Below are 26979 nucleotides of genomic sequence, written 5' to 3' on the forward strand. Positions count from 1 at the left end.
CTAACCTGAGCTAATAGAGATGAATGGAGAACAGTACCTTCAGGTTCTGATTTTAATTCTTGTGGAAATGATTCCCAAAGCTCATAATTAAAGATAACAAACTCTTGTAGGTATAACTATTTCCATCCCCATGTCAGGTCTTCTCTGGTCAGTTTGCACAGTGGCGCTACCGGGAGGATTATTAATTCACAGAATAAAAGCTGTGTGCATTGTAGAAGGTTTATAGGTACTTAGGAGTTTAAGTCTCACTTCCACTGTGTCAGGGAAGTGAAAACTAATAGGACTGAGAATCCTGCAGCAGTTAATCTCTGCTAGAAAATAATCTCCGCTGTAACTACAATACTCCACGTGGTGTTACCTTTTACTGTATGCACTTTCTGCTGTATTCTGTAGAGTGTTTGGACATTTCAGTCACCGCTCAGAGTGGCAGCTGGTGAAAATTGATTACAAGTCCATTTTTGATCGGAGATGTACAGAAGAGGACTACTGGACTTGGCAACTCCACAGCCAGGTGAGAAGCAGGGAGGCTGGGATCTGACCTGAGGCAGCTAATGATCCTACAGTTAAGAATCAGCAGAGAGGCTGCGGTGTTTTTCTGTTAGCCTGATTATCCTTTACTGGATGTTTTATTTTTCTCTTAACATAGATGTGTTGGCTGCAGATTGCACCCTATGAGCCCTGAAGAATGAACAGTGTCTTAGCTTGTTCTGTAATTAATGAGTAAGACTCTGTGTTATAAAAGAAGCAGAGGTTTGAGGTTCTGTGCAGGCAATTAGCTAAGACTCTTACCTTCCAGCAGGCGGATGCAGCTGCAGCAGAATTGCTGCTGCTGAAATACGCCTGAAATCCTTCTCTCTTAGAATTCACAAGCAGTTCTCTCATCCTTACCTCTTTTCTCTTCTGTTCCTCTTGTGTCTCAGAGACTTTAGACCCTTCTAGCTCTCTCACGCTTATTTCCCCAGGTTCTGCCCTCTCACTCTCATGTCTTATTCACTCATTTTCGTATTGCTCTGTCTCTCTCAGCTGTGATGCATCTGCTGCAGGAACCAGACAGTTTATCTACTGTTCTGTTGCCCCCCCCCCGTGTCCTGTTCCTGGCACACGTGATACAGGACTGCATGATTCTTGAAATTATCACTCAGGTGTCCCAAGAGTCACTGTGCTCATTCCTGTGGGCAGGGGGCATCTTACAAGTTCTACTAAGTTTGGCATGGCAGCCTGTGTTCAATCAGGTTAGAACAAAATAAAGCCCAAATTCTGTGGTCATTTAAACACCACAGTCTTCACTGCAATCTAAAGAGGTACACCCATTTGTATCATCAAATGTTGTCTTGCTGGGCAAGAATTTAATAATGGATATGAAATGAAAGTAGCTTTACTCAGATTGGCTGCTCACACAAGGCACAATGTCACACTAAAAATACCAAATATGACTTAGATGTTGAGATTCAAGAATTCACAGGATTTTGCACCAGGTGCCATTTGGGCCTTTCTCTTTTCTTGGTCAAATCAAAGGTCTGAAAAGTTTATTTTTCCCATAGTGATCTTAACATCACAAAATGTAACAAGCGAGATCCCACTTTTTTTTCTTCTTTACTTTCTTGTGATTGCATAAGCAAAAATGCTAAGAATTTTGCAGTATATCTTTGAAGATGTTGGCTTTGGAGCTTGCAGAACTATTTTTAGGAAGGTGGCTGTGGACTTTTGACTTTTGCTTTGCTTTCCTTTGAATTCACAGGGCTTTGCCACATTCCCTAGATATAAATGTGCAGCAGGGTGTTCAAAATAGTGAGAGATCAAGGAAGTGTTAACATCCAGTATGTTACAAATCAAACCCTGGACAAAATGAACTCAGAAAGTGTCGAAAATATTTAGGTATATACATATTACTAATTTCTACTGAATAAAATCATTGCCAAAGTGATTAAACTAACGGAACAGACCTACTCTATCTTGGAGTGGAGGGATCAGGCTCTGTTTTCAGTTGCTGTGAAACTTAATCTATAAACAAGAAACGAGTCTGACTCAAATACTCATTGGGCTTGGAACAAATTCAGAATTGAATCTGATTCATAGGTAACCCCAGATAATTTCTTGGTGTGTATTGGAAAAGCTACTTTATTTCAATTAAAGCTTCCATAACTTTAATTAGCTCCCCTGTACTGACATGGTATTTGACTTTCCATCCTCATCCCTTGAGTCATAGCCCTTAATATTGCACAGTCTTGGAAAAAATGGGTGTTACAAACAGCCTAGTGGGTGTAAGAGAAATATATTTTTGGTTTTGTTTCCAGGGAGAAGCTTGCATCATGGGAGCAAAAAGGATCTACAGGAAGCGCAAGTCAGAGAAGAAATGCATGCAAGGAAAATATGCTGGGGTTATGACTTCAGAGCCATGTGTATGCACAGATGCAGACTTTGACTGGTGAGCAATGGGCACACGAATAGTGTGAGATTACCTAAAATGATGTGCTTCCCACCTTACCAGAATACAGGGGTTGGCAGAGTCACCAACCCCCATACTAAGTTTCTAGAAGTCTGACTAATGCATTGTCAGTCTGTTAGTGGTTAGGCCCCTTCAACTCATAAGTGCTTCACAGTCATGAAACACTTCTGATAAACCTCTGCTTTCATTGCAGAACTTCTCACTCTGAGAACATATGTTTTTATTCCTTTGAAACTGATTGAGTGATTTGCTGCTATAAAGGCTTGTTGCTAGTAGCAGAACAAAAATACCACAGTGATACTTGCTGGGGGGAAACAGGCATTTATTTCTTTTACATGCACCTAGAGGAAACTTTCTGCAAAAGGTCTGCTGGGCTGTAAAAGAACTTGAGGATACTTGGATGGCTAGGGATGTGTGACCGACAGGTCACATAGACTCATGAGACCCTTTGGATCTGTTGGAATGGGGAGAATTTTGAAATCCTCTTGTTAGAAGTAGACTGAGAAAAATATCCTTAAAAGTACTGCAAATCTCTGAGCTGAGCAGAGTGCTAAAAAGCCTTTCTGACCTAAGAGGTTATTCCTCCTCCTGGTGAAACCACTTCTGTTTTAGAGTAGGATATCATGATCCTCCCCAATACTCTGAGCTCCTGTTATTCATGTAGTCCTCATATCTGGATTTTGACTTTATCCATTTCAGCTTCCTTCTCCACTGCCTCTGAGGAAAAAGAATAAAACATCCAGTTCACAAATATTTGCCACAAATAGTCATCACCTGTTTATCTACTTAATGCAATCAGGAATGTGGTCTTATGGAGATTTTTCCACAGAATGTTGGAAAAGCCACAGAGAAGAGAAGACAAGGGAGGAAAGAAATGGCAAGAAAAGAGTTCTGCTGGCTTGACTCAATTTCTCAGCCCAGATACACTGTGTTAACAAAGTCAAAGCTCTGCTTCTGTGCCATAGTGTTCAGTGCATGCCTCATTGAACTCCTCTTCACTAGGCTTCACTGCAGTAGCACCCTGCATAAGCTGGGCTGAAGGGAAATTTGGAGGAATATCAGTCAATAAAACCTTGCTGTGAAAGGATGTCCTCTGGAGGGGGTTTCCTGCAAGAAGAAGCAGCTCTTTTCTCATCCTCATTTATGACAATTCCATGGTGCTTTTGAATGCTCTTTTTTTTTTTAAGCTGATCAGGGCTCTGAATTGAAGTTGGTTTAAGGGAAGTCATATCCTTCAGGTAGGGAGAAGCCCCTGTACTGGCTGCACTTGGATTTACAATCTTAACGTAATCTGGACAGCTTTTTGCATTAATAGTAATGGTTGCAGGATACGGGTTTGTATACAGAATGAAAGAAGACAACAATCCCTGCCCTATTCAGTGTAGTTTGGACACTGAAATTGTAAAGAGAACATTTTATTACCTATGCTTGTCAGAGCTTGGAGTAAAATCAATCATATGTATATGAGAAAGTTACAACAAACAAACAAAGAGCATCATTGCTGTTAGATCTGTGTGTTGTTTTATCAGTTCAGAGCGTAGAAAAAAGCCAGTCATAAAACAGACTTAAAGATTGTCTGTTGTTTTGTGTTTGTTTTTTTCTCCTAACAATATCACGAGTTCAAGGTTCTTTTCAAATTTGTATTCAGTCCATTGTGGTTCTTTCTCAGAGAAAAGGGCACATTTGTTTATTGCTTTACACAGCAACAAAACTGAGTGGCATTAGAAATGACTATAGATTCTCCAGCCTCGGGAATCTGAGCTCTTCTGACAGAAGATGTCTCTTCCTGTGGCCTCGATCCAAACACGTACTGCTCCCTGCATGGGCTGCAGCTCACAGCCAGAGGGCAATGGTGCTTCAGGAATAGGTGTTCAGGAACCCTCAACAATTCTGTCCTAGCAACAGCCTGGAAACGAGATTGTTCTTCTTCATTTAATTGATTTGGGTAAATGGATGACACCGTTACTTGTGTGTTATTAAAGCATTAATTTAGCTGTTTTCCTTCCATTGTGTTCCTTCCTGCTGTTTGGATGTTATTACAGCAATATCTCTTTGGTAGAAACACCTTCCAGACATGGACGGAAATCTTCAGTGATGCTCATTCTTCAGCTACCTGTCTCCCATGTCCTTTAATAGAAACTTTGAGTGAAGTGTTGCTCTGCCAGTTCTCCCTCTGAACCCATTGCCATTAATACTGAGCACTTCTCCCATCCGTGTTCCTAAATCTCATGCCTTCAAGGGGAGCAGCAGTCTGTTTATGCTGGTGCTAGTGACTTCAGATAGCTAAAAAGGTGCAAAGGAGCCTTAGTGCAATTGAGAGTCAGGCATATTTATCTCACCGATGATATTGGTGAGGATCTGTCTGGCTTTTCTTTTTTTTTTTTTATCGGATAGGCTTTAAATTACAGACCTGCCTGCTAGGTTTAATTCTTATGCTAAAACACCATAGTCCTCTGCCATGAGAAACTGTCTTGATAAACTGCGTTGAGGCAGAAGGCAGATGCTGAATGTGATCAGACTGTGTTGGCTTCATGTGTTAGCACTCATTGATTCATGCAGTCATGCAAATGTCAGTTCTGAAAAGAACATATATTTGCATCCTAAAGTTAATTAAATCTGTTTTATCATTCAAGAGGGCATAGTTAGCTGACAAATAGTGATTTTGAATTCATTTTAGTTCATTTTGAATGGTCGTCGAAAATACAGATTCAAGTCTGAGATGTATCTCTGCATCCGTAGGGTTCTAGATATCTACAAGACACAGATTTACTGGAGGACAGTTGGGGGTTTTATATTCTGTTAAGATAAACTGGAATGACCTGTACTTCTGAACACTGGTGCAGTTATAATCATATGCCTTCCTAGATCCATCATTCAAAGTGTTGCTAAATCCATCCTTCTCTTAGACAAATCCCAGCTCGAGTCCTTGGAATACTAGGAAGCAAGTAGAACTCCCTTAAACAGAAATCTGTTCTTATACCATAGTTTAGTATTAGAAAATATTAAGTTAGTAAAATGATAGTAAGACATTACTATCTGTGGCCACGGTTAATTATTTCTAGAGGACCTTTTGGAAACTACAGATCAAAGGTGACTTTAAACATAGGTACCTTGATTCCAACCTACTTAAGGTCTGGAAAGTTTGCAGAGCAGAGAATGTAAAACTATGGGTAATGTTTACTGTTGCTGGCATGGTTGACCTTAAGGTGAAGCTGTTAAAATTAAGGAAATCCTGTGCTCATGTTATAAGTCATCTCTGTAGTCTCAGAAACTTTTCTGACTTACCTGATAATTTCTTATCTTAAAGCAGTGGGATTTCAATAATATCATGTAGATTTACAGTTCTTCCATTACAATAAGTTTGTCACATGTGTTTTCAAGCAAAAGACCTCCAAAAGGGATTTCTTTTCTTTGATTTTTACTTGTACACAAACATAAAATCAGGGAATTTACCATGAGTTTGGAGCAGGGTTATAGAACTTCTAGATTCAGTCTGTCTTTAATTGCAAGGGAGGACTTGTAAATAGAAGAAATAAATGAATACGCAAATACCATTCCTGTTTAAACCAGTAAAAGTGGTCTATATTTTAAACCATTGTCAGTGAGAGACAGATAGTAGGCTGCTTCACGCTGATAAAACGAGCCCTGCTGTTAAATGTTCTGCTCTTATTTTGACAAGTACATTATCTATTTCACCTGAGTTCTTTTCAAGCAGGCAGAAAATGCCATCAATATATGCAAATTCCAATTCCCAGGTACCTGGCAGTGACTTGGCTAGCTGATTGCAGGCTAGAGCTGATGCCTTTCCTGTTTCCATATTTTGCTATACTTGCTCTTGCTATGGCAATCCAATTGATGCTAATGCTTGTTGATTGCTGCAAAGCCTGTTGTGCCAAATTGTAGGCAGCAATTTGTTGTCAGCATCAGTGTTCTGCGTGCACCAGCCTGTAGCCAAGGAATTCATTAAATTCCAAGACTGCGGAGGTGAACGGGGGGCTGGTGCATCTGTAGAGAGATACGGTACAACAATTCATGTCATTTTCTGGGATTACATTTCTGTAGGGCCTTAATGAGCCAGACGATTTGCAAGCCTGAAAATGACACTGTGAAACTTCTGTGCTTAGAACTATTTTTGCTGTGGAAAATCCTATCATTTCATTCTCTTGAGTTTGAGAAATCCATGCGTAGTCAAACCTAGTGAAGTCAAACTTCTGTTGCCCAGATTTGTGAGTTCTAACAGGAAACAAAATTAGAGCATGAGTATAGATGTGTATAGTAAGAGATCACAGATGGTTACTGCTGTATTAAGTTGGACTACAGATACTGATCCCCTCTGCAGCAGATCTCACTGCTCTGTTTTGTTTTCACCTGATTACATAACATTGTGTGTGTGGAGTGTTACAGCCTTTTTAATTAGAGTGATACAAGATAACTTAGAAATACAGTGCTGCAAAGTGTTGACAAATGAATTACAAAAATCCGGGAGTCCCACTTGTGTGTAAATATTTGTTTTCTGTAAGCAAATCAGAGTGGTGTTATTCTTCATTATAAAGTGTTTCTACAGCCATAGTGTTTTTAATCCAACAAGGATGATTAGAGGACTGCATAGCAATGGGAGAATGCACTGTCTAATGCTTCCAAAGCAATTAAGCAACATTCAATCACTAGCATCTGAGTAAATAGATTCATGAAAATTCAATCACAAAAACTGAGTAAAAGACCCATTTAGGTCATCTGGTTCATTGCTGTTTCCTAGAGCATGTTCTCAATTACTCGTAGCTATCCCAAGCAGCACAGCTGCCAAAATGTTCTTATGGAGCAGTTGTGCAGTTCATTGTATTTAGTTTTTCCACGTGATGTGTAGCATTAGTTGTTTTGTTGCTGTTGTTGTTAATGTCATCTTTTAAATTGCTGTTTTTAGATTACATCGAAACATTTATTTTCTTCAAAAGTTACAAGCGTGGGTAAAAAATTGTGATAAAAGCCCTCTCCATGTCCACCTTATGAGTGGCTGAGATCCTTGGGTTCAGCTCAGAGCGGAGGAGGCTGAGGGGAGGCGTCCTGGTAGCCCACTGTTCCTCTCAGTGAGCGGAGTGGCAGCAGTGAGCTCTTCTCTCTGGTCACAGTGATAGTGCCCCAGGAAACAGCATGGAGCTGTGTCAGGGGAGGGTAAAGCAGGCGTTAGGGAAAAGTTCTGCTCCAGAGTACAGTGGGCATGGCCCAAGCTGCTTTAGTTCAGGGATTGTTTGATCTGTGCTCTCAGTAGTATGGTGGTCCTATGTGGAGCCAGGAGTTGGACTCCCTGTGAGCCATGTTCTAACTCTAGTTGCTAACACTTAGATCTCCACACACATGTGCACACGGAACAGGAAACATTCTGCGTACACACAGCCTGTTCTTTTTTCTCCTTATTTTGTACAATTTTTTCCTTCCCTTTCTCTGCATTTGGTTCTTCCGCATCACATCCCCTAATAACTTTTGTACAATCCACAAATGCTATTCCTTAGCATGGCATAATGAAACCCATTCCTCCATGTGCAGTAACCCAGCTCAGTCTGCAAGGCAGTCTTAGTAGTGCCTCTCCAGTTGTCAATCTGGTGAGCCTCCACCCCACCTTGGCCTGATGGTTGTCTTTTGACCAGTTCTTAGAGGAGCCAGGACAGGGATTCCACTGGCTGCATCCATATTATTGAGGGTTTTGGTCTCCTGTTTTTCTTCGTTCTTCTTTATGTATCCAAATGTAAGCCTTTAATCATATAATCTAAGAATATTCTAAACCTGTTTTGTTTCAACATTTGGCTACTTGATACAAAGTTACTAAAGCTAAGAAGTACCATTCTAAGATTAAAGGTCATACGGCAACTGGAATTTTGGAATGGTGTCTGTGAACCTCTGGATGGCAATTCTTAGAAATGGTGACCCATTAGCTTCTCAGTTATACTGTATGGAGAAAGCTCAGTAAAAGAAATGAATGATTTTCTGTCCAAACAGTCCTCATTACTGAATGACTAGAAAACTAACCACGCAAACAGAATACTGGATAAACAGGTTTTATAACTGAACATTATTTATTGTGTGTTTATCTGAAAGCAAAAAACAGTTGGAAATGTTGCTTATTTTTTGTGGAACTGAATCAAACCTAGTCTTAGCTAAACCCAAATTGGAGCAAAAGATTCCATTTTGATTTATTGTTTCTAAAACTTTTCTTTTTTCTTTTCTTTTTATTTAATTTTTTTTTTTTTTTTCAACATTTCCACTTCCAAACCAAAACAGAAATTACCAAATACCCTCTGTACCTTCTCTCTGCTCCTTCAGAGCGTAGGTTTTCCTCTGCAGCTTGTATAACATGGTTTTCAAATATATCAAACTGTTTAGCACTTCGGTTTTCTAAGAGGTAACTGTGACAGCAGTGGTTGAAATAGGTGAAGATCTCTGGCCTTTATCATATTTTGGTTTAGAGATGAGCTAGAGAAACACTGTTGGACTGCCTAGGGAGAACAGATAAAGCAGTAGCTCATGAACTGCCTGGAAGAATCGTAATGATCTAGTTCTACTTTTTTGTGCTGGGATGTATGCAGGGTAACTTTATGCATAACAAAAGCTAAAGCAAGATGAAGAATCTGTTATTCCATCATTAAAAAAAATCAGAAACTCTGGTAAACATACTGAGGAGAATCACAACTTGTATCAGTAGCAGACAGTGTGAGCTAATACCTGTGTTAATTCTTCTTTTTTCTTTTTTAAATGTTTGTGTGTAACTCTCTTTTAATGTTCAAACAGTGATTATGGATATGAACGTCACAGCAACGGGCAGTGTTTACCAGCATTTTGGTATAATCCATCTTCCTTGTCAAAAGACTGCAGCCTTGGCCAGAGTTATCTCAACAGCACTGGGTAAGTGGTGCACTAGACAGTATTTTAGCCAGAGCAGACACTTCACAGTGAACTTCAACCCAATGATGACAGCATTTACCACTGGTGACTCAAAGCTGGGTGAAGTCCTTGGGACTTCTTCATTATTGAATTTTCTGGGGTGCACAGTAATGCCCTCCAGATCACCATCACATACGGTCCAGAACTTTCTATGAAAAATGATGTCTTAAAGAAACTTGAGTGGAAAATGTAAGGCAAAGGCCAGACCACTAAATCTCTGAAAGCAATCCTGTTAAAATCATTCAGGATCACATGAGCCAGAAAGGGTGGGAAATAAATTAGAGGAAAGAGATAAAACTGATATATATGTACAAAGAAGTAATATATGGGCAGTTAGTCCAAATGCTGATTGTTCTTCGGCTCTCTCGAACATCAATAAAAGATGCATTTTGTATTAAAAGACTGACCTCAAACTGCATTTCTCATGCAAATGACTGAAACAAAAGAATCTAAGATGTTTTGGGATTCTGTACATTCAAATATAGGCATAATTTGTCGTCTTCTTCCACTTTATCATTACTGTAAGTTCTGGAGGCTTACATCTTTAGAATTGTCTCACTGCTGATGACAAAGGAATGGTTTTGAGACATGAGAAAATCTGTTTAACTGCCTAAAAGTGTAATAATATAATACAATTATACTATATATGTATATTACTTATTTATAACTTTATAATTATCTAACTTATAACCTACATTGTCATAGAATTCTATGTTTTATGCAATATATGTAGTATGTGATATACAGCTGTGCTAAATATTACCTGTCACTAACAACATTATTAACTGCTTACACGTTAGGTATGTGAGGAATACTTGGCTGAGGAAAATCATAAAACGTATTTGAGAATCTGCTTTCTTCCAATCTCCTTAGTCTAAAGAAACCTCAGAAATGTACCCCTGTTCCCAGTTAACCCTGTTGTGCTCCCTGTCAGAATCTTGTACAGTTTCTCCCTTTACCTTTGCAGGTACCGAAAAGTTGTTTCTAATAACTGCACGGATGGTGTGAGAGAGCAGTACACAGCAAAACCACAGCAATGTCCTGGCAAAGCTCCCCAGGGACTTCGCATAATAACCTCTGATGGCAAACTGACAGCTGAGCAAGGACACAATGTCACTTTTCTGGTGCAACTGGAAGAGGTAGGCTCTACGGGTGTATTTCAGTCTGAGTCATGCTAACCGTAGTTTTAAAGTGGTGGAAAGGTGAATAGAGTATAGGACAAAAACAGCTCCCTTATGTATCTGTCGAAGATACTAGATATAAGGAAAAAACATTTTTACAATAATGCTGGTGAGGCACTGGCGCAGGTTGGCCAAAGAGTTGGTATCTCCACTGTTGGAGACATTCCAGGTCAGACTGGACCAGGCTCTGAGAACACCTAGCTGTAGGTGTCCCTGTTCATTGCAGAGAAGTTGAACTAGATAACTTTTAAGGATCCCTTCCATCAAAGGATTTTATGATTCTCTGCATACTGGTTAAGTGCCTGGGGGTAAAATCTCAAGATGTCATCAGCACTGAGTCTGAAATTGATTGCAGATGCAAAGCTGACTCAGTGTCTGACTGGAATCAGTGTTCCTGTTATATCTCTAACGTAATTTATTACGCCACAGTACTCCTCTTTCCATTTATGAGTCTCTAGAAAAAAAGTTTTTTTTTCCACCTGTTTTCTCTGCTTACCACTTCCTTATCTGTGATAATTGTAGGCTCCTAAATGATAACTCCTACAAAGTAATTATTATATCATTTTCCCTAATCCAGTTTGATTTCTTTAAACTTCTACCCTTTGTCATGTGCAATTGGACAATAAATCCTAAAACAACTATGCTTTTGCACTGGGGGATAATGCATATCCTTTAAGAGCTTTAGAGTATTCAAGGAAATTACTTCTGACCCTCACCATACCACATGTTATTAGTAGTGAGGATAGAGAAATGAGGATGACCTCTGGTGCTGAGTTTTGTAGGGACATGTTGGGGTTTTTGCATTCTACTACTGATATTTTCCCAGCAAACAAGTGTCCTGATCTGCAAAGACAATAATGTAATAAATCGTATCTAACCTTAAGCAGTTCTACAACTGGAATGTTCATTTTCTCCAAAAGGTGGTCTCCATTATAGTAGTTAAACTCATACAACATAGCTACTGCAGATGCCATCATAGCAGTTTGAACATATACTTTGACCAGGATACATTATTGATTTCTATGTTTAAAGATGAAGAAAAGAAGTACAAAATGAGATTCAAAGCTTTCAGACTTTATTTCAAAAAGCATATAAGCAACCAAGAAAGATGTTTTTATATTCTCCCTCCAGAAGTGTTTATTGCTGCCTTTCTATTCTCAGAAAAGTCTTACAACAGACTGGGAGAAAGAGATGGGTAACCTAAGACATCAATCACAGATCTGTCAAGGAATTATACCAATAGGGGGAGATGCAGTAACTCACGCGTTGGGAAACTCAGAACAAATTTCCTGCTTTGAGTGTTTGAACTCGCATATCTTGTAAGAGTGTCCTTGACACTCTGCTACACACAAATCTGTTGTGAATTGTACTGTGTTTTCAGTTGGTCACGATCTTTTCTGATAACACTGTTTCAGTTTTCATCGGAGTTTGGATGCATGCTCTGCATCACAAAGTATGTAAAGCATATTTTGATAAGTGAGTCAGCTGCAGTGGAAATCTAAAGGGGACCCGTTTTGGGGGATATTTCATAAGGAGGAGTTTAGGAATTGCTCTCAGCATTGAAAAGTATTGATCAGCCTGCAGCCTTGGTAATTACTTCCCTGCCAGATGAATCCTGACCTTCTGCTCCTAGATTTGTCAACGTATAGAATTTGTAGAATTTTGGAGGTGAATTTGACCTAATCTGACAGTGACGTTTGGGCTGATGTTACAACAAAAGAAATATTCAACAAAGATGGAAGTTATGTGCTTATATGATATGAGAGAATAAATTGTAGTCATAGGAACGTATTTTTATATACACTAAATTATTTCTCAAATAAACTATTTCAGTAAAAAAATCACACCACTCACCAGGAAAGTTAAACAACGCAGTAAAAGAACAACCATCCTGTCGTAGAGCAGGTATCAAATTCACATAGTTGCAGAACTGCTGAAGCTGGAAGGGATCACTGGAGTTTGCTTAGCTTGATTAGTGTGGACTTTGTTTCGTCCAACGCCTGTGAAACTTTCCTTCCTTTACAAACAAGATAGAAGATACAAGCCATTTTCTGTTGAGTTGTGCCTTGTGCCAGTGTACACCACAGTATAATCTAGGATGTTTACCATCCAGCCAGTCTGTGTCACCCGCTGTTGCTGAAAAGAAGGCATCAGGCATGCTGAAAAAGGCTAGATATTCCTGTGTGTGCATGTGTATCATTCTCAAGGTCATATGGAGAAATTCTGTCCTATTCAACCCCCTGCAGTAATGGCCAATATTTTTAGTGCTTGACGCTGGTAGGGACTCTTTGACTTTTGTTACAATCAACATTTTTCAGGACAAAAAACAAAACAGATGTAAACCTTTGCTTATGTTATGTTTTCATCTTGGCATCTCTTGTACTCTTCTGAGGTGGCTTGTTTGAAGCCTTCAGATCTGCAGAGCTGTTCCAAAAAACACAGCTTCCCAACTCACTTTGTTCAAGCTTATGTTCCACTTAACAGTTTTAAACTAAAAGAGGAGAGATTTAGATTAGACATGAGGAAGGTATTCTTTACTGTGAGACTGGTGAGGCCCTGGCATAGAGAAGCTATGGATGCACCACCCCTGGAAGTGTTCAAGGCCAGGCTGGATGGGACTTTGACCAATCTGGTCTAGTGGGAAGTTTCCCTGCCCATGGTGGGGTGTTGGAACTGGACGGTGTTTAAGGTCCCTTCCAACCCAAAGCATTCCATGATTCTGTGACAAGCAAGTAAACGATAAGAAGCTGGTGAACCACAGCTTGAGATAGAAAGTATTATTTTCTTTTTGGATCCTACCTGGGTCTGAAAAGAGATTCAAACTTTAGATGCAGGCTCTCTGGAGGCCCTGAAAAACCACTGCATTTATGAAGTAGAAGGGGATATCTGAGAGAGGAGTAAAATTGTGGCAGTGAAAACTGATGTTTCCACTAAGTTGTGGGAGTCAGGCAGGATTCACAACACAGGGCTTTCTTGTAGAGTACCCTTATGTCTGCGGTGATGCTCAAGGCTGGGACTGCAGACTGTCATTCTAATCATGACAGAGTGTCAGATTGGGAAGGTTCCTCCAGGTTAGTTCACGTATTAGACTACATACAATCATTGTGAAAATCTTACTGTATGGAAGCAGTCAGAAAGCATCAGTGCTTCCTTTTATAATTAGCATGTATCTCATTGTACAAAGTGTTGTGGAAGTATTTAATAAGCAGAGCACCATAGTTAAGCTGGTAATTTTGTTCTTAAATTCCCATTGAGCAAAGGAGAATAGTCACAGTCTGTCACTAACTGGCAGAATGGGAGAAAACCAGCTGTGCTTTAAAGGCAATTTCCCATTGCCTCAAAATGATGTCACTTTAAAGGTTAATCCTTTGTCCTGCTCTGGCCTCTTTATGCTCTGTATGCAGATAAAGATCAAGCTGGTGCCTTTCACCCGTAGCACTCATCTAGAGTTGCTTCTCATCCTACATAACCTTAATCCTTGCTTAATTTTTCCTCAAGAAAAAGAAATAATAATAATTTTAAAAAATCCACTCAAATAAAATGCTACAAAGACATTTTTTCCAGTCAAATTCTTAAACCCAACATCCCTGACATATTTTCCTGCTCTGCTGTAGAAAATAGAGGAATTTTGTTAAGCAAGTGTTATTTCTGCATGTCTTCCCCATCACATGGTCATGAAGATCTCTTTCCTGTCACAAACCTACTTGTTATTTCTATATTTCACTTATTGGTATGAACATCAGACATTTGTGTTTCTTGCTGCACTGTATCAGCAGAGACACTAGAAGCAGCAGCTTCCAGAACAACTCTGTTCAGCACAATGGCTTTCAAACTTGTTTTATCTGATTGCTCATGTGTCTTTGCTGAAGAAAAGGTTGGTAAAGACATTCAGGGCAAAATGGTTCAGGGCTTTGGCTGTTTCATTACAGATAATTCATGGAGAAACTGCCTACTCTAATTTATTTTTTATCCTGATAAATTGACAGCCAAAAGTCTTTGACATTCCAGATCTGCTTCACCTCTCACTTGCCAAAGTCACTCCACTGGCTTGCATTTGACTACTTTCTTCTTCTATATGATGTTTTGATTAGGTTGATATGCGGGGAAAACTCTTTAGTTCTTACAGTTTTAGCTATGGACTGAAATTCAGGCAATCTGAACTCATTCCTGAAGTGCTCTCTGAGCTATTTCTGTGTGAACTTAAGTAAGAAACTTAACCTTTTTGCTTTTTCCTTCATTTGAAAATAGAACTTCGCTTACTACCTCATGTCTTCCAGGCTATTCATATTTATGCTGAATGCTTATAAGGCCAAAGAAATCTCCCGTGCTAAGTGAATATAAAAATAAAGCCCTGGATTTCGTGTAGACCACTGTGGCTTTCTGTAATGACTTTCAATAAGTGGTTACCCAACGAACATTGTGCCTGGGTGCATTTAATGAGCTCAGGGGACTCTGCTGACAAAGGAACAGTGTTATGAACATTTCCCTCCATGGCACTGTGGCCTGGTGTAATTCAGAATGCAACTCAGCTGAAATCTCTGGAGGTAAGCTTAGTGTTAGGATTGTTTTGTTGTTGCTGTACTTAAAATTAAAGATGCGAAGCTAGTAGTACATGAAAGCACAGGTTTTTCAGTGTCCTACTTTGATATCACAGTGTTCCCTCTTTGATATCACAAGTTAGTGAAGATTATGAAATTCTGAAACCTTTATCCTAACTTTAAACACACATTGTGAATCATGGCTGTTTATCTTTCTAACACCAACACATCCCTCTTAATAGCACACAGCCAAAGATCAGTACATCCCCTCTTCCATACCACTGTCATCTGAATTATAATTGCATTTTCTCTGTTACTGACGATGACAAGATTGTTAGGTGAAATCAAAGCCTTTCATGCATTTTTTTAATCCTCTGCTAAAATTCCATGAAAATGTATAAAAGTTGACCTTTCCTTCATGATGACACAGTGCTACAGTCTTCTAATGCACCTCCAGTTGCATAAGTTGAATTATTTGGCGTAATTCTAATTTTAGTCCCGTAGAAAAAGTTCATAGATGAATTGTGTTGGCAGAACTGGCAGTCATAACGAAACATTCAATTAGTACAATTTACTGTGTTGGTGTAGAAAAAGAAGTACATGTACCCAGCCTTATAAAAGACACATTTTTAATCAGTTTCTGCTATTAAAGTTAAAGAGCATCTCTTCATAAGTGGGAATTTGAAAAGAAAATTTGATTTTCTGTATTTGACCAAGTTGAACATAAGTATCTTTTTAAAATAAGTATATGCCTTAAACAGACAAAGTCAAAAATTATCCCACGTACAGATAATCTGTTGCAATGGAAATGTTTGATGGATGTTTTCTAATGGTGACAGGAAAATGTCACAGTGTATAAAAGGTTGCTCTCAAGGAAGCACAAAACAGATTTCTAAAACATTAATTCATGAAGACAGTTCAACAGTGGTGTCTGTCTCTTGCAGAGGATAATTAAATTCATTTTCAACATCTGTAAGGAAGGAGTCACAATTTGATGCATAATTGAAGACTTTAAAATTAAATTTGAAACATGGGAAACAAAATTAAAAACCTTGAACTGTGTTTCATTGTTTTAATACTTCAATTTATATACAAAGACTGTAAGTTAATAAGGAAAATTCATGATTAGAACCTCCTGGGCAAAATTCAGATAGAGTGTTTCTGATGAGTTTGAATGAGCCCCAACCTCAGATACACTGAAATACCAAGACTCTGTGAAAGTAATCAAAATGTAACAATATTGTTATGAAGTATATAGTCAGTTTCTTGGCATATCCCCAGGCAGGAAGCTTCATGGAGTTTGTTGGAAACATCTGTGTCTTATGAATCCTCTATTGTTTTGGCAAGATACGGGAAAAGTGTGTATTTTGGTTTGGGGAATGGAGAGTGTTCTGTTTATGCTTAGAAATTCTGTAGGCATTTAATGAGAAAATCCCTTAGAAAACAGTAAATTTCCAATTTATAGTTTAGCATCTCATGGTGTGTAGGAAGAAGGCTTAAGATGGGCCTTGGGAAAAATTGTTTTTAATTCCCAGGTGTTCTTCTCTGGCTAAAAGGAATACTCATATGCTTGAATTTCAATATACACATATGTCTTTGGCTGAACTGAAAGCTTTATCAAATGTGCAGTCTTCAGATATACCCAACTTTGTGCATATTGCAATGCGTTATAAACAAAATATTTTATATTTTACCCAATACTTGGTAAAAAAAAAATCCATCCACTGAAAGTACTTTTATTTTTCCAACTATTATAATTGTGGTTGCCTAGCATAGTGTGATTAAAATGAGGCACTGAATGCACAGATATCACAGCTATCTTGTCAAGTTTTTCCTCAGTGCCTAAGAGCACTGGCATTAAAGACCTCTTCCAGTAAAGACTAGAGAGGATGCCCAAAGACAGCTCGGCAATGACTGCATTCAAGTGCTTTGCTGTGATGGCAGAAATAACGCAGTAGCTTTTGTGTCTACCTTAATCGGGCTAAAAGCTTCAGAAACTCCTCTCATGTAGTGCTGGACTTGTCAAAATGCTGAGGAGAAGCCAGAAAAAAAAAAAAAGTAAAAAGAGAGATTTTTAGCAAGATGTATGTATATGCATCAAATTGTTGCAAAACAGATCCTCTCTTGGAAAATCAGCCACATGCAAATGGCTCTCTGGAGCTGGGGTTGATGTAGATCAGGTGCAGGTTGTAAGGAAATGTTTTGATTTTGGCTTTCCTACTTTGTCTTCTGGCTCATTCTGCCCATACTCTTTCCTGGCACAGATAAAACATATGAAAAATAGACAAAATCACAATCTCTTTGTTTTTCTGACTTTTTTTTCTCTCCTTTCCTAAGATAGAATTTTAAATGTCAGCCTTTCAAAATGTGGCATTTTCAGAGAAGTGTTATAGCCTGGGTCTTACTGAAAAGAAAGTGCTTTTCCAGTTCAAAGGACTTTAAAACAAAACAGAAAAAGCTAAAACAAATGAAATAGGCTGTGGGAACAGCAGCTCAAGTTCTTCTCCAATTAAATTTTCAGATGTCTCTGTCAGCATCTTTTCTCCCAGGGGAATTTGGAAGAAAACTTGAAATCTAAATCCTGCATGTGTTGGAAATGGCTCCCTTCCCTGGCAGCACCTGTAGACACTACAGGTTTCATGGCTATAGAGAAAAATGAAGATGAGAAGAAAAGTCTGTTAGAACATGAATTTTGTCTCTTGCTGAAACAGAACTGTTCTAATGTGGTATCGCACTTTTCATCTTCTCTGCTACTTCAGATATGCAGAGGAAGATACCTTGTCCTGAAATATATCTCAACTGCCTGACCTCAAATATATTCAGATATGATAAAGCCAGCGGGGTCACTATGGCAGTGTGGTTTTAATCATACAGACTGCTTTTGTCCCAGCAATATGACTTTGCTGAATAATTTTTGAATGTGTCATCTCTTTTCAGTTAAAAAAAAAAGAAAAAAGAAAAAAAAAGAAAAAAAAAGAAAAAAGAAATTAAAACCCTAGCAATGATGGGCATAGAGGAACTGGAAGAGCTTTCAAGGGTCCTTCAGAAAACTGGTGTATGCTCACCTTTGTCTGTGGAGGCAAATCCCATTTGTTACATGTTGGCTCATGTCAAACATGTTGGCTCTGCATGCTGGCTTGAAGTCAAAATACCACAGAACAGTGGTAGATGTGGCACTGAGGGACATGTTTTGGTGGGCATAGTGATGATGAGTTGATGGTTTGATTTGGTGATCTTAGAGACCTTTTCCCACCTTTTCCCACCTTTATGTTTCTATGATTCTATCTTGTTTGCAACTTTGCACATCCTCTTTCATATAACTTGTGTCACTTAGGGACTTTACTGTCCGTACCTTCACGACTTGGAGAGAAATGGCATGGGGTATCTCTAGGAAGCTCCAGGCACATGCTTTTGTCAGGGGATGCCTTTCTCTCTACACATTCAGTCTGCGATACTCCAGAGCAGAACAATACAGTTATTTTTGTCTCATCCCTTTGGAAGCAACTGAGCTTCCAGCAGGGTGCCAGGGCAGTGTAATGAGTACCACTTTAACCTCTGAAAACAGAATGTCTGGAACAATTTATCTCTCTTGCTATCCTGAAGTAGAGCTCGGCTGCCCCCACTTCCCATTCAGCCATGCTTCCACCATTTCTGTCTTCACAACAAGTGATAAAAAGACAGAAGGAACATGAGGAATGGGAATGATTCTGTTCCAGTTCTCTCACACTCACACATTTCCCTTTCTGATGTGAATACCTGCCTGATGCCAACCATTTACATGGGTACCTTTTCTTCTAGCTGGGCATCCAGAGGACTGTTACTATCTCAGAGTGGTAAGGAAAGAAGGAAACCAAAGTAAATTAAGAGCATTTTCAGCCAGTTTTATGGACTGTCCTCAGCTATTATTTTAGTGACAGTGGCAGCTGCCTCGGGATCAGCCTGGTTGTAAGCTGCTGCATAGCAACAGGAAGCTGGGACATACCCCATGTACGCATCATGCGGAGCCTCTGAGAGGCACTCCCAAAAGGAGAAAGAGTGCTTTAAATTGAGACAAGATTCTACATCTCACCTGAAGGACAGCGGGTATGAGGCAGTGTCATGGTTCTATGTTTTTGCTATACAGGGCAATGTAGGCTGTATTTGGTCATGAAAAGCTGCCCTTATCAGACGCATATCACTGCCTTGTGATATCAGAAAATCTTGTGTTTCTAACGTATAAGACATGGGTTATCTTTTGTTTTTTGGGGAGCTTTTCTTGTGTTTTGTTTGTTTGTTTATTTGTTTTGCATACAGTTGAGGCTTACTTCTCTGTCTGATAAACTAGCTTGCAAACAAAAAATCAGAAACTTGCTTTTTGTCTGGAAAGCAGAATGAAGTAATGACATCACCCTCCTCTTTTGGGTTTTATATGTCTTTGAGGACCGTGTGGCTTTGGCATTTGACAAAACCACATGCAGCAGACTGGAATTCAGTTTCAAGAGCAGAAGATGAAAACCTGTTTTAGGATTGGTTTGCATTTAAGAGGCATGAATAACACAGATCTCTGATATCCTTGGCTTTGGTTTAAATTTTTACCCCCAGCTGTGGATCTTATTTATTTACTTATTGTAATTTATTTTAACAGCTCTGAAACCTGCTGGATTAGCAGCCCAGGAGAATAATGTCAAAGAGTGGCAGTCTGAGTTGCGCTACAAACCCACTCTGATAGGATTATCTCTAGGCAGGAGGAGAAGAGTTTAATCAGCCTTGTCAATTCATTAGCTCTCCTCTTCTGAGGCAGTCACAAAGGGTGCCACTTAGTGTCAGTGGTGTTGGTAGCTATTCTGAAATAAATACAAATCAGGCTCACTTCAAATCAGGCCGCTGAACAAGTTGTAAGCTCCTGTAACTGGTTGTTATCATGTAAGACTGAAAAGGTTCTTTTAACACCCTGCTGCTTAGATAGGGTTGACCCTTCCCTGAGGACTTCTCAAAGTTCCTTCTTGCACTGTTTTGTTTATTTACTTTTTATGATTTAAAATGCAAAACACATAATGTGATTTGTTCCAAAGACTCCTGAGACAGTTACCCACATCCTTAGTGCTTGCTGAGTGTCACTTCCACTACAACACTGCTCTTCACAATAAGGAAACCTGGAGAAAGGAGCTGGAATGTTTACAAATAATGCCCATCTTTCCTGACTAGCAGGAATGCAAGGCTACAGCATACACCTTCTGTAATACTTCACCTTTAATAATGCAGCTGAGTTAACCTGAAGAAGGATCACTTTCTCTCCACTGTCTGCTGTGTAAGTTGATGAAGTGACCTCTGCTAACATCAGGAATGTGAATATGCTCTGGATGATCTGTCTACATCACTCCACTGATTCAGTCTCTCACGGTCATTTTCTGTAGCTCCCACCAGTACTCCTGCTGACATCAGAGGCTGTGGACTGATGTTCCAACAAGTCCCTTTCAGAAAAAAGAAAAGAAAAAAAAAGTATATTCTGACCCTTTCTTTTTTCTGTCACCACAGGGAGATCTCCAAAGATCCCTCATTCAGGTGGATTTTGGTGACGGCACCGCTGTTTCATATGCCAATCTCAGCTCAACAGAAGATGGGATCAAACACACCTACCAGAACGTGGGCATATTCCGAGTGACCGTGCTGGTGGAAAATAGCCTGGGATCTGACAATGCTGTCCTCTACCTGCACGTAACATGTATGTATGTTCATACTCATTGTTAACTTCTGTCATTCCTAGAAAAAATTATCACTTGCTCTGAGAGATGATGCTTGGACTTTGTATGTGGGAGGATGAAGTGATGGGAGATGGTGAGAGTTTGACCTCCAGTGGAGGACTTCAGAATGAGAGGAGACACAAGGAATAGCAGTTTGTTTTTTGAACCGTGTTTAACCTCTAACTTTGGGTGGTCCAATCTGAGACACCTCGGAGTATTATCTTTCCCTTTCTGAAATGCACTGTGGTTGGCATGTTTACAGTGTCAGAAAAATAAAGACATCTTTTATTCACTTTCAAAAACCTTGACTTTCCCTTCATACAGTGTTTTGTCCTTTAATGAAATGCAGCCACATTTGGGATGGAAACTTGTGCGTTTCAGTCTTTCTGTTGTCATAGGAACCAAAATCCTGGTGTTAAAAGAGTATAACAAGAAAAAATGTTATCTTCACATTGCTCTTTTGCTATTCTTTTCAAACTTTTTATATGTTGGCTCTCTCTGATTTACACCTGAAATGTATCTCAGTCTTTGTATAAAACCAGCAATGTGTTCTTTCATCTTTATTCTTGCACATGCCTGAGAACCCAAAATGTTTGACCGTTAGTGAAATTTTGTAGTATCTCTGGATTTTGTTTGGGGCCATAATTTGTTTTACATTGTGTAAGTATTTTTTTGTTTGTTTGTTTGTTTATTTTGTTATTTTTGTTGGGTTTTGTTAATTACTTGTATTCCAGGCTGTATCTCTATGTGACAGATTTACTGAAGAAAAAAAATATTTTAAACTTAGTTATTTTTATTTATGTTATGCGTATAGAAATACTACTTAGCCTCTACTAAAGTAATTCCACATATTGCCTAGATAATTCAGCACATGCCACATTCTGTGACTCTGGTTTTGGAGTTACTTCATTTAGCATGAAATCAGGTGCACCTTTAGGGGAAGAGGGCAGTTCTCTAATGGTGCACAGTCGTATCAGCAGATGGGACCAGTGGGATTTGTAGGTGTAGGAGACAGCAGGTGTATGTGGGAGCATGATGGGAACAGTAACAAATCCTTCCCTGAACTTCTTCCTTGAAAAAGACATGAGCATCATGTACCATTTATGATTCCCTTACCTGATACTGGTCTGCCATAAACTTTTGTGTCACAGAGTCCATAAACTTTTGTGTCACAGAGTCCTTCAGCAGTGTCGTGTGTTTGAAAAACTCCTATCTATCTTGCAAAAAAGAACTCTGCTGATAAATCAGATTGTTATCAAGCTTTGGTTCTTTATTTATATATTTATCTTGAATTACTTCTGCTTTGAAGCACTGGCGAGGCAAGGTAAGGTCTCAGCTTTTAGATAGCTACTGTTTTTTTGGTTGGTTGGTTTTGTTGTACGGTTTTGAGAATCATTGTATGATAGAAAAGGAACTCTGCTTAGAGCAGATTTTTATATGCTTTCACATAATTTCTTCAGCAACTGAGGAAGCACGGGTTTGGTCCAGTGGAGAGTGCCCTTGTCTGCAGAGGAGAGGTTCTGGAGTCACCCTGTAGTTTGCCTTCTTGCTTGTGCTTGGGTGCTTAGCAGGGGAGATGCAGGATGCAGCAATCCTCCTCCTTCTGCTGCTGGTTATGAAAGTCACCTCAACACGAGCTGTGGTCATCTTTTTTTTTTTTTCCCAGTCTGTGTAAAAGGTCACTGGAAACAAATGGAGCAGTGTTTTGGCAGTTGATATTTCACAAGAGGTTCTGACAGCCTTCTATGAACAGGGTTGGTAATTGTTTGCTGTTTGACAACAAAGGTCCATGGGGACCTTTGCATATGCTCAGCCTATCTGCACAGTAATGAGCCCCTATAACAATAACCACTCTGTTGTGCAACCACAAAATAGAAGAAGAAGGCAGGGAGGCCCTCACCCTTACTCGCATTGGCTTTCTGGGTTGTAGCTAATTTAATTCATTTTCTTGAGCCATAGAAGGCTTAAGAATTGTTTTGTTTTTTAAGAATTTGTTTTAACAGTACAATTAAGAAGCAATATCCAGATGTCTTCATGCTACTAAGCAACTGATAAATATATATTTCTGAGTTGTGTTTAGATAAAGTCAATATGTGACTTCAATATGTCACTGCATTATCATTGAAGTCAGGCCTAGATTATAGGTGTCTGACCTCCAGAGAAGCCACAGCCTGAAAGATGTGTTTCACCTTCCTCTGTCTGCGAAGAATTAGGGACCTCAGAGCAGATTACAAACAGAGTATGGTGCCATTCAGACTAGCAATAGATTTGCTGAAGGCAGAGTTGTACAATAAATTCATAAAGCCCTCATAAAGCCTAATGCCCAGATCTACAAAAGCTTCTGAATCTATGGAAATGCTAGCTTTGCCTCTCAGCTCTCTAGTGAGCAAGGCTACTTTATTTAGCTTGGGGCGCATAAGCATGAATCTGGCCTCTTGGAAGTCTTGTAAGGCATTATTGTATTGTATTGTTATTATTATTGTATTGTGAGGCAGGAGTATTTTGTTGTGCATGGACTGTACTTTGTATAAGGTATACACATTGAAATAAGTCTCTACAAACTTACCTGGGAGGGTGCAGACTCCTAGCAGTTAAGAGCCCATCCAGAATAAGCTATCCCCATCTGCTGGCCAGATGATAGTTCAGCATTTCAGCCACTTCGACCCATCATCTATTTGAAGAGAAATGCTGAGGCAGAATTGGCTTGTCAGAGCCATTCTTTCACATTCTTTCTAAGCCAGCACATGGCACAGGTCTGAGGAGGGGTTGGGTGTCCTCTGCAGTGTGGTCTTTTTAGCTGTATTCAGAGCAACTGTGTGGTTATTTTGGAGTGAACTAGATTTTACACAGGTGTCATTGTCACTGTCACAACTGTCACCATATCAGGTGTGAGGGAACGTATTCCTTTAGAGGTCTGTGCTGGTGGCACCTGGCATTTGGCAAACATCCCAAAGGATATCAGAGCTGCAAAATATTCAGCTTGGGAAGCTGCCATTTCTCAGTTCTTAGTGTCTTGTAGGTCACAGAAATATACCTGAGCAGGGAAATTCCATTAAAATCAGAAGGATGAAATTCCAGCTTCTTAAGAATTTATAAAAGGGACTGCTGATTATTGAAGGAAATATGAGCCACACATCTGTGTCTATAGCAGTCTTTGGTTAGTTCCATCATGAGTGACTCTTAAGGGGGCTGCGTTAGGTTAATCAGTGGCTGAGTCTATACCACAAAGAAATCTGCATTTTAGTAATGAATCAGAAGGAGTGGTTCTTGTTTATAATGGCATTGCTTATACAGTCTGGTTTAGATGAATTTTTTCATGCCTCTCTGCATGTGTGTGATACAGCGTCAGGGGATGCTTGCTCTAAAATGTTCAGTGTTTCTCTTGGAAAGCCAGGTTCTAAGTGATGCTACGCATGTGATGTTTTCAGAAAAATCCTCTCCTAAAATATGAAAGATCCTTTAGCAAAATATCTCAATTTCACATGGACAATGCAGTCGACCCTCTCAAGCTGTGGTCTCCACTTCTCATCACTTAGAAGCTCACAGATGTAGGAAATGAATTTTACTTGTTTTAGAAATTCATGTCCCCATATCACCTGGGAAGTCTTTTTTTTTTTTTTTTTTCCTCTGTCAGTTTTAGAACAATTGCTTTGTTCTCTAAGTGAACAGTCAGAACACGTTTTAAAAAATAATCTAGAGGACAAGCTGCAATAACAAAGGCCCATCTGTCTCCAAAAGATGAGAAATATGTAACCCTGGGCATAATGTCACTTGTCAAATGAATTATGTTCTGTTTATATTAAAAAATAAAATAGTTTATTGTGGAAAAGAGGGAGTATAGGGTAACATAAAATGAAAGCAGTCAGTGAAAAACTGTGTTCAGAGAGAATTTCATCCAGTGTGAATAGATACAGTATTACTGAAGTTCACCAAATCATAATAATTTGCATCAACAGAGATGTTCCATGTCAACTGAAGCCATTTGTCCTGCACATTTTTATGTCTTCTTAATGAAGACCCTGTTCACATATCTGTCCCCTCTATCCCAAGTTGGTATTTCACAGGGAGGGATGACTCACACCTTGTATCTCTCTCTGCAGGTCCCTTGGAACATGTTCATTTATCTCTTCCATTTGTCACTACGAAGAACAAGGAGGTCAATGCCACGGCAGTACTGTGGCCAAGTCAAGTGGGAACACTTACTTATGTCTGGTGGTTTGGGAACAACACAGAGGTTTGTATTCCCTATGGATTTATATCAAAACAATCAAGGAGGAATTCTGACTGGGAAAGGAGGAAGAGAAAGGTCTGAAAATGCCTCTAAATAGTCCTCCACACAAGAAAACTGCAAGTCAGAGGAAGAGATGCTAATTCTTAGATCTTTGATGTACCGACACTGAAATATAGGAACCATTTTGTGATTACTGCTGTGACTTAGCTGCAGGTTTATTGCCATTTCATGCAAATTGTCAGCAGCTTTGTACTGGCATCTTCATCCAAGGTAGATATATAGAACCAAGGTCCCAAAGTGCTTCTAGTATGCTTTTTCCCTCACTCACTATAAAAGCAATAACAAAAGCTGAAAATAGCATACAACACATTCTGCTGCCTCTGTGCTTGCAGAGTTAGTAAATCTGCACTGGCATTGCAACTGTTATTGTATGTGCCTTTGTGGCAGCAGTACCCAGGCACCCTTATTAATCTCTAAGGGGAGAGATTCTCATGGCTTTTGTAGGGCTGACATGGGCCTTCAATCACATGTTCTTCTTCTGTACAATGCAGGTCAGAGGATTGCATCAACATTTCCTGCTTTATTTACCTCTTTGCGATTAAAGTAGAATTTGAATTTCCTGTTGCTTTGTCCCTCAGATGATGGAAAATTCACTGCTTCTTTCTTACCCTCTCTCCCAGCTTTCTCCCCACAGCTAATTATCTTGAGTGTTAAACATATGCCCTGTGTTTGTAGTCTGAATTTATCTAGCTCTGGTTTCAAGCTGCTGGATCTTGTTATGTCTTTGTGTGTAGATTAAAGGACTCTGTTGTATCAGAAATCGTCTCTCCCTTGAGGTACTTACAGGCTCTGATTCTCACCTTTTAACCTTCCCTCTGATCTTCTAAGCTCATAAGTGATCAGAGTTGGTCTAACTCTGTTCTCATTGAAGTGAGAATTTTACTACAGACTACAATGGGAACAGAGTTTGACTTAATACTATGTGCTTTGAAGACCTCATCCAGAGTTCATTAATAAGCGAAAACAGAAGTTATGGCAGAGACTGTTGAAAGGGAGCACAGCTCGCTGATTAACTAGCTTGCACAGCAGATGAAGCCAAGGGGATCTGTGTTCTCTCTAAAACCCATCCTTTTCCAAAAGCAGCATCTCCGTGCCTATGCAGGAGAGCAACTGAGAAATGTTGATTTGCTTCCTCGTTCTGCCACAACCTCCTTAAATACCTTCAACAAACCACAACTAGATCTGGGAAAGTAGTGTGACAGCAGTGAACCTGGTGGGCCCTCCTATTAGTTAGAATCTGCACCTCTCTGGAGAGTACAGCAAAGACAGTTTAACATGGGATTCCAAACATACAGCATGCTCAGCAGAAAGCCACCTGGATACTGAGGAATATCAGACCTTATTAACTATTCTTTAAAAAACTTTTAGGCATCCTGAGCAGTCTCCAGAAAATTGTCTTCCAGGTCACACGGTCCTTCCTACGTTTGCAAGCTGGAACCAATTCCCCAAACCATCCCAATAGGCCAAAGAGCCAAACTCACCTTTGCTTTTCCTCTACAGCCAAATTAACATCTTTTCTCTTCTTCTGATGTATTTGCAGCCACTGATCACTTTGGAAGGGAGCATCACATTTACATTTTCTGTAGAAGGGATGAATACCATCACTGTTCAGGTCTCAGCAGGAAACACCATTCTTCAGGACACAAAGACCATCGCTGTGTATGGTGAGCCTTTCTCCCTTTGTTTTACATAGGATTCTTCATAATCAAGAGCTAAAGATGCAGGCTGCAATATAAGGTCTTAATTCCAGGTTGTAAGCTCATTTCCAGTGATATCAATTCAGCATAATGCCTCTGAGTGATGTTAGTCCAGACTGAGATGATTGCAGAGTGTTGACTGCCTTCCCAGAACCCTCTGTATCAGATCTATC

The 26979-nt window shown here is 39.5% G+C and overlaps 1 protein-coding gene across 2 annotated transcripts in view; it reads left to right on the top strand.

The window, feature by feature from the left end:
* Positions 1-26979, top strand: part of SORCS1 (sortilin related VPS10 domain containing receptor 1) — a 268735-nt gene that overhangs the window by 219365 nt on the left and 22391 nt on the right. For both annotated transcript variants that reach the window (XM_042818167.1, XM_042818168.1), the window contains exons 15-21: positions 394-511; positions 2295-2425; positions 9227-9340; positions 10347-10518; positions 20613-20799; positions 24919-25052; positions 26650-26773. In XM_042818167.1, the coding sequence (XP_042674101.1) occupies positions 394-511; positions 2295-2425; positions 9227-9340; positions 10347-10518; positions 20613-20799; positions 24919-25052; positions 26650-26773 (980 nt within the window). The remainder of the gene's footprint in view (positions 1-393; positions 512-2294; positions 2426-9226; positions 9341-10346; positions 10519-20612; positions 20800-24918; positions 25053-26649; positions 26774-26979) is intronic.

This window comes from Centrocercus urophasianus, unplaced genomic scaffold (assembly GCF_019232065.1).
Source record: "Centrocercus urophasianus isolate 14NV4802_14NV808 unplaced genomic scaffold, USGS_Curo_1.0 seq_17, whole genome shotgun sequence".
Lineage (NCBI taxonomy): Eukaryota > Metazoa > Chordata > Aves > Galliformes > Phasianidae > Centrocercus > Centrocercus urophasianus.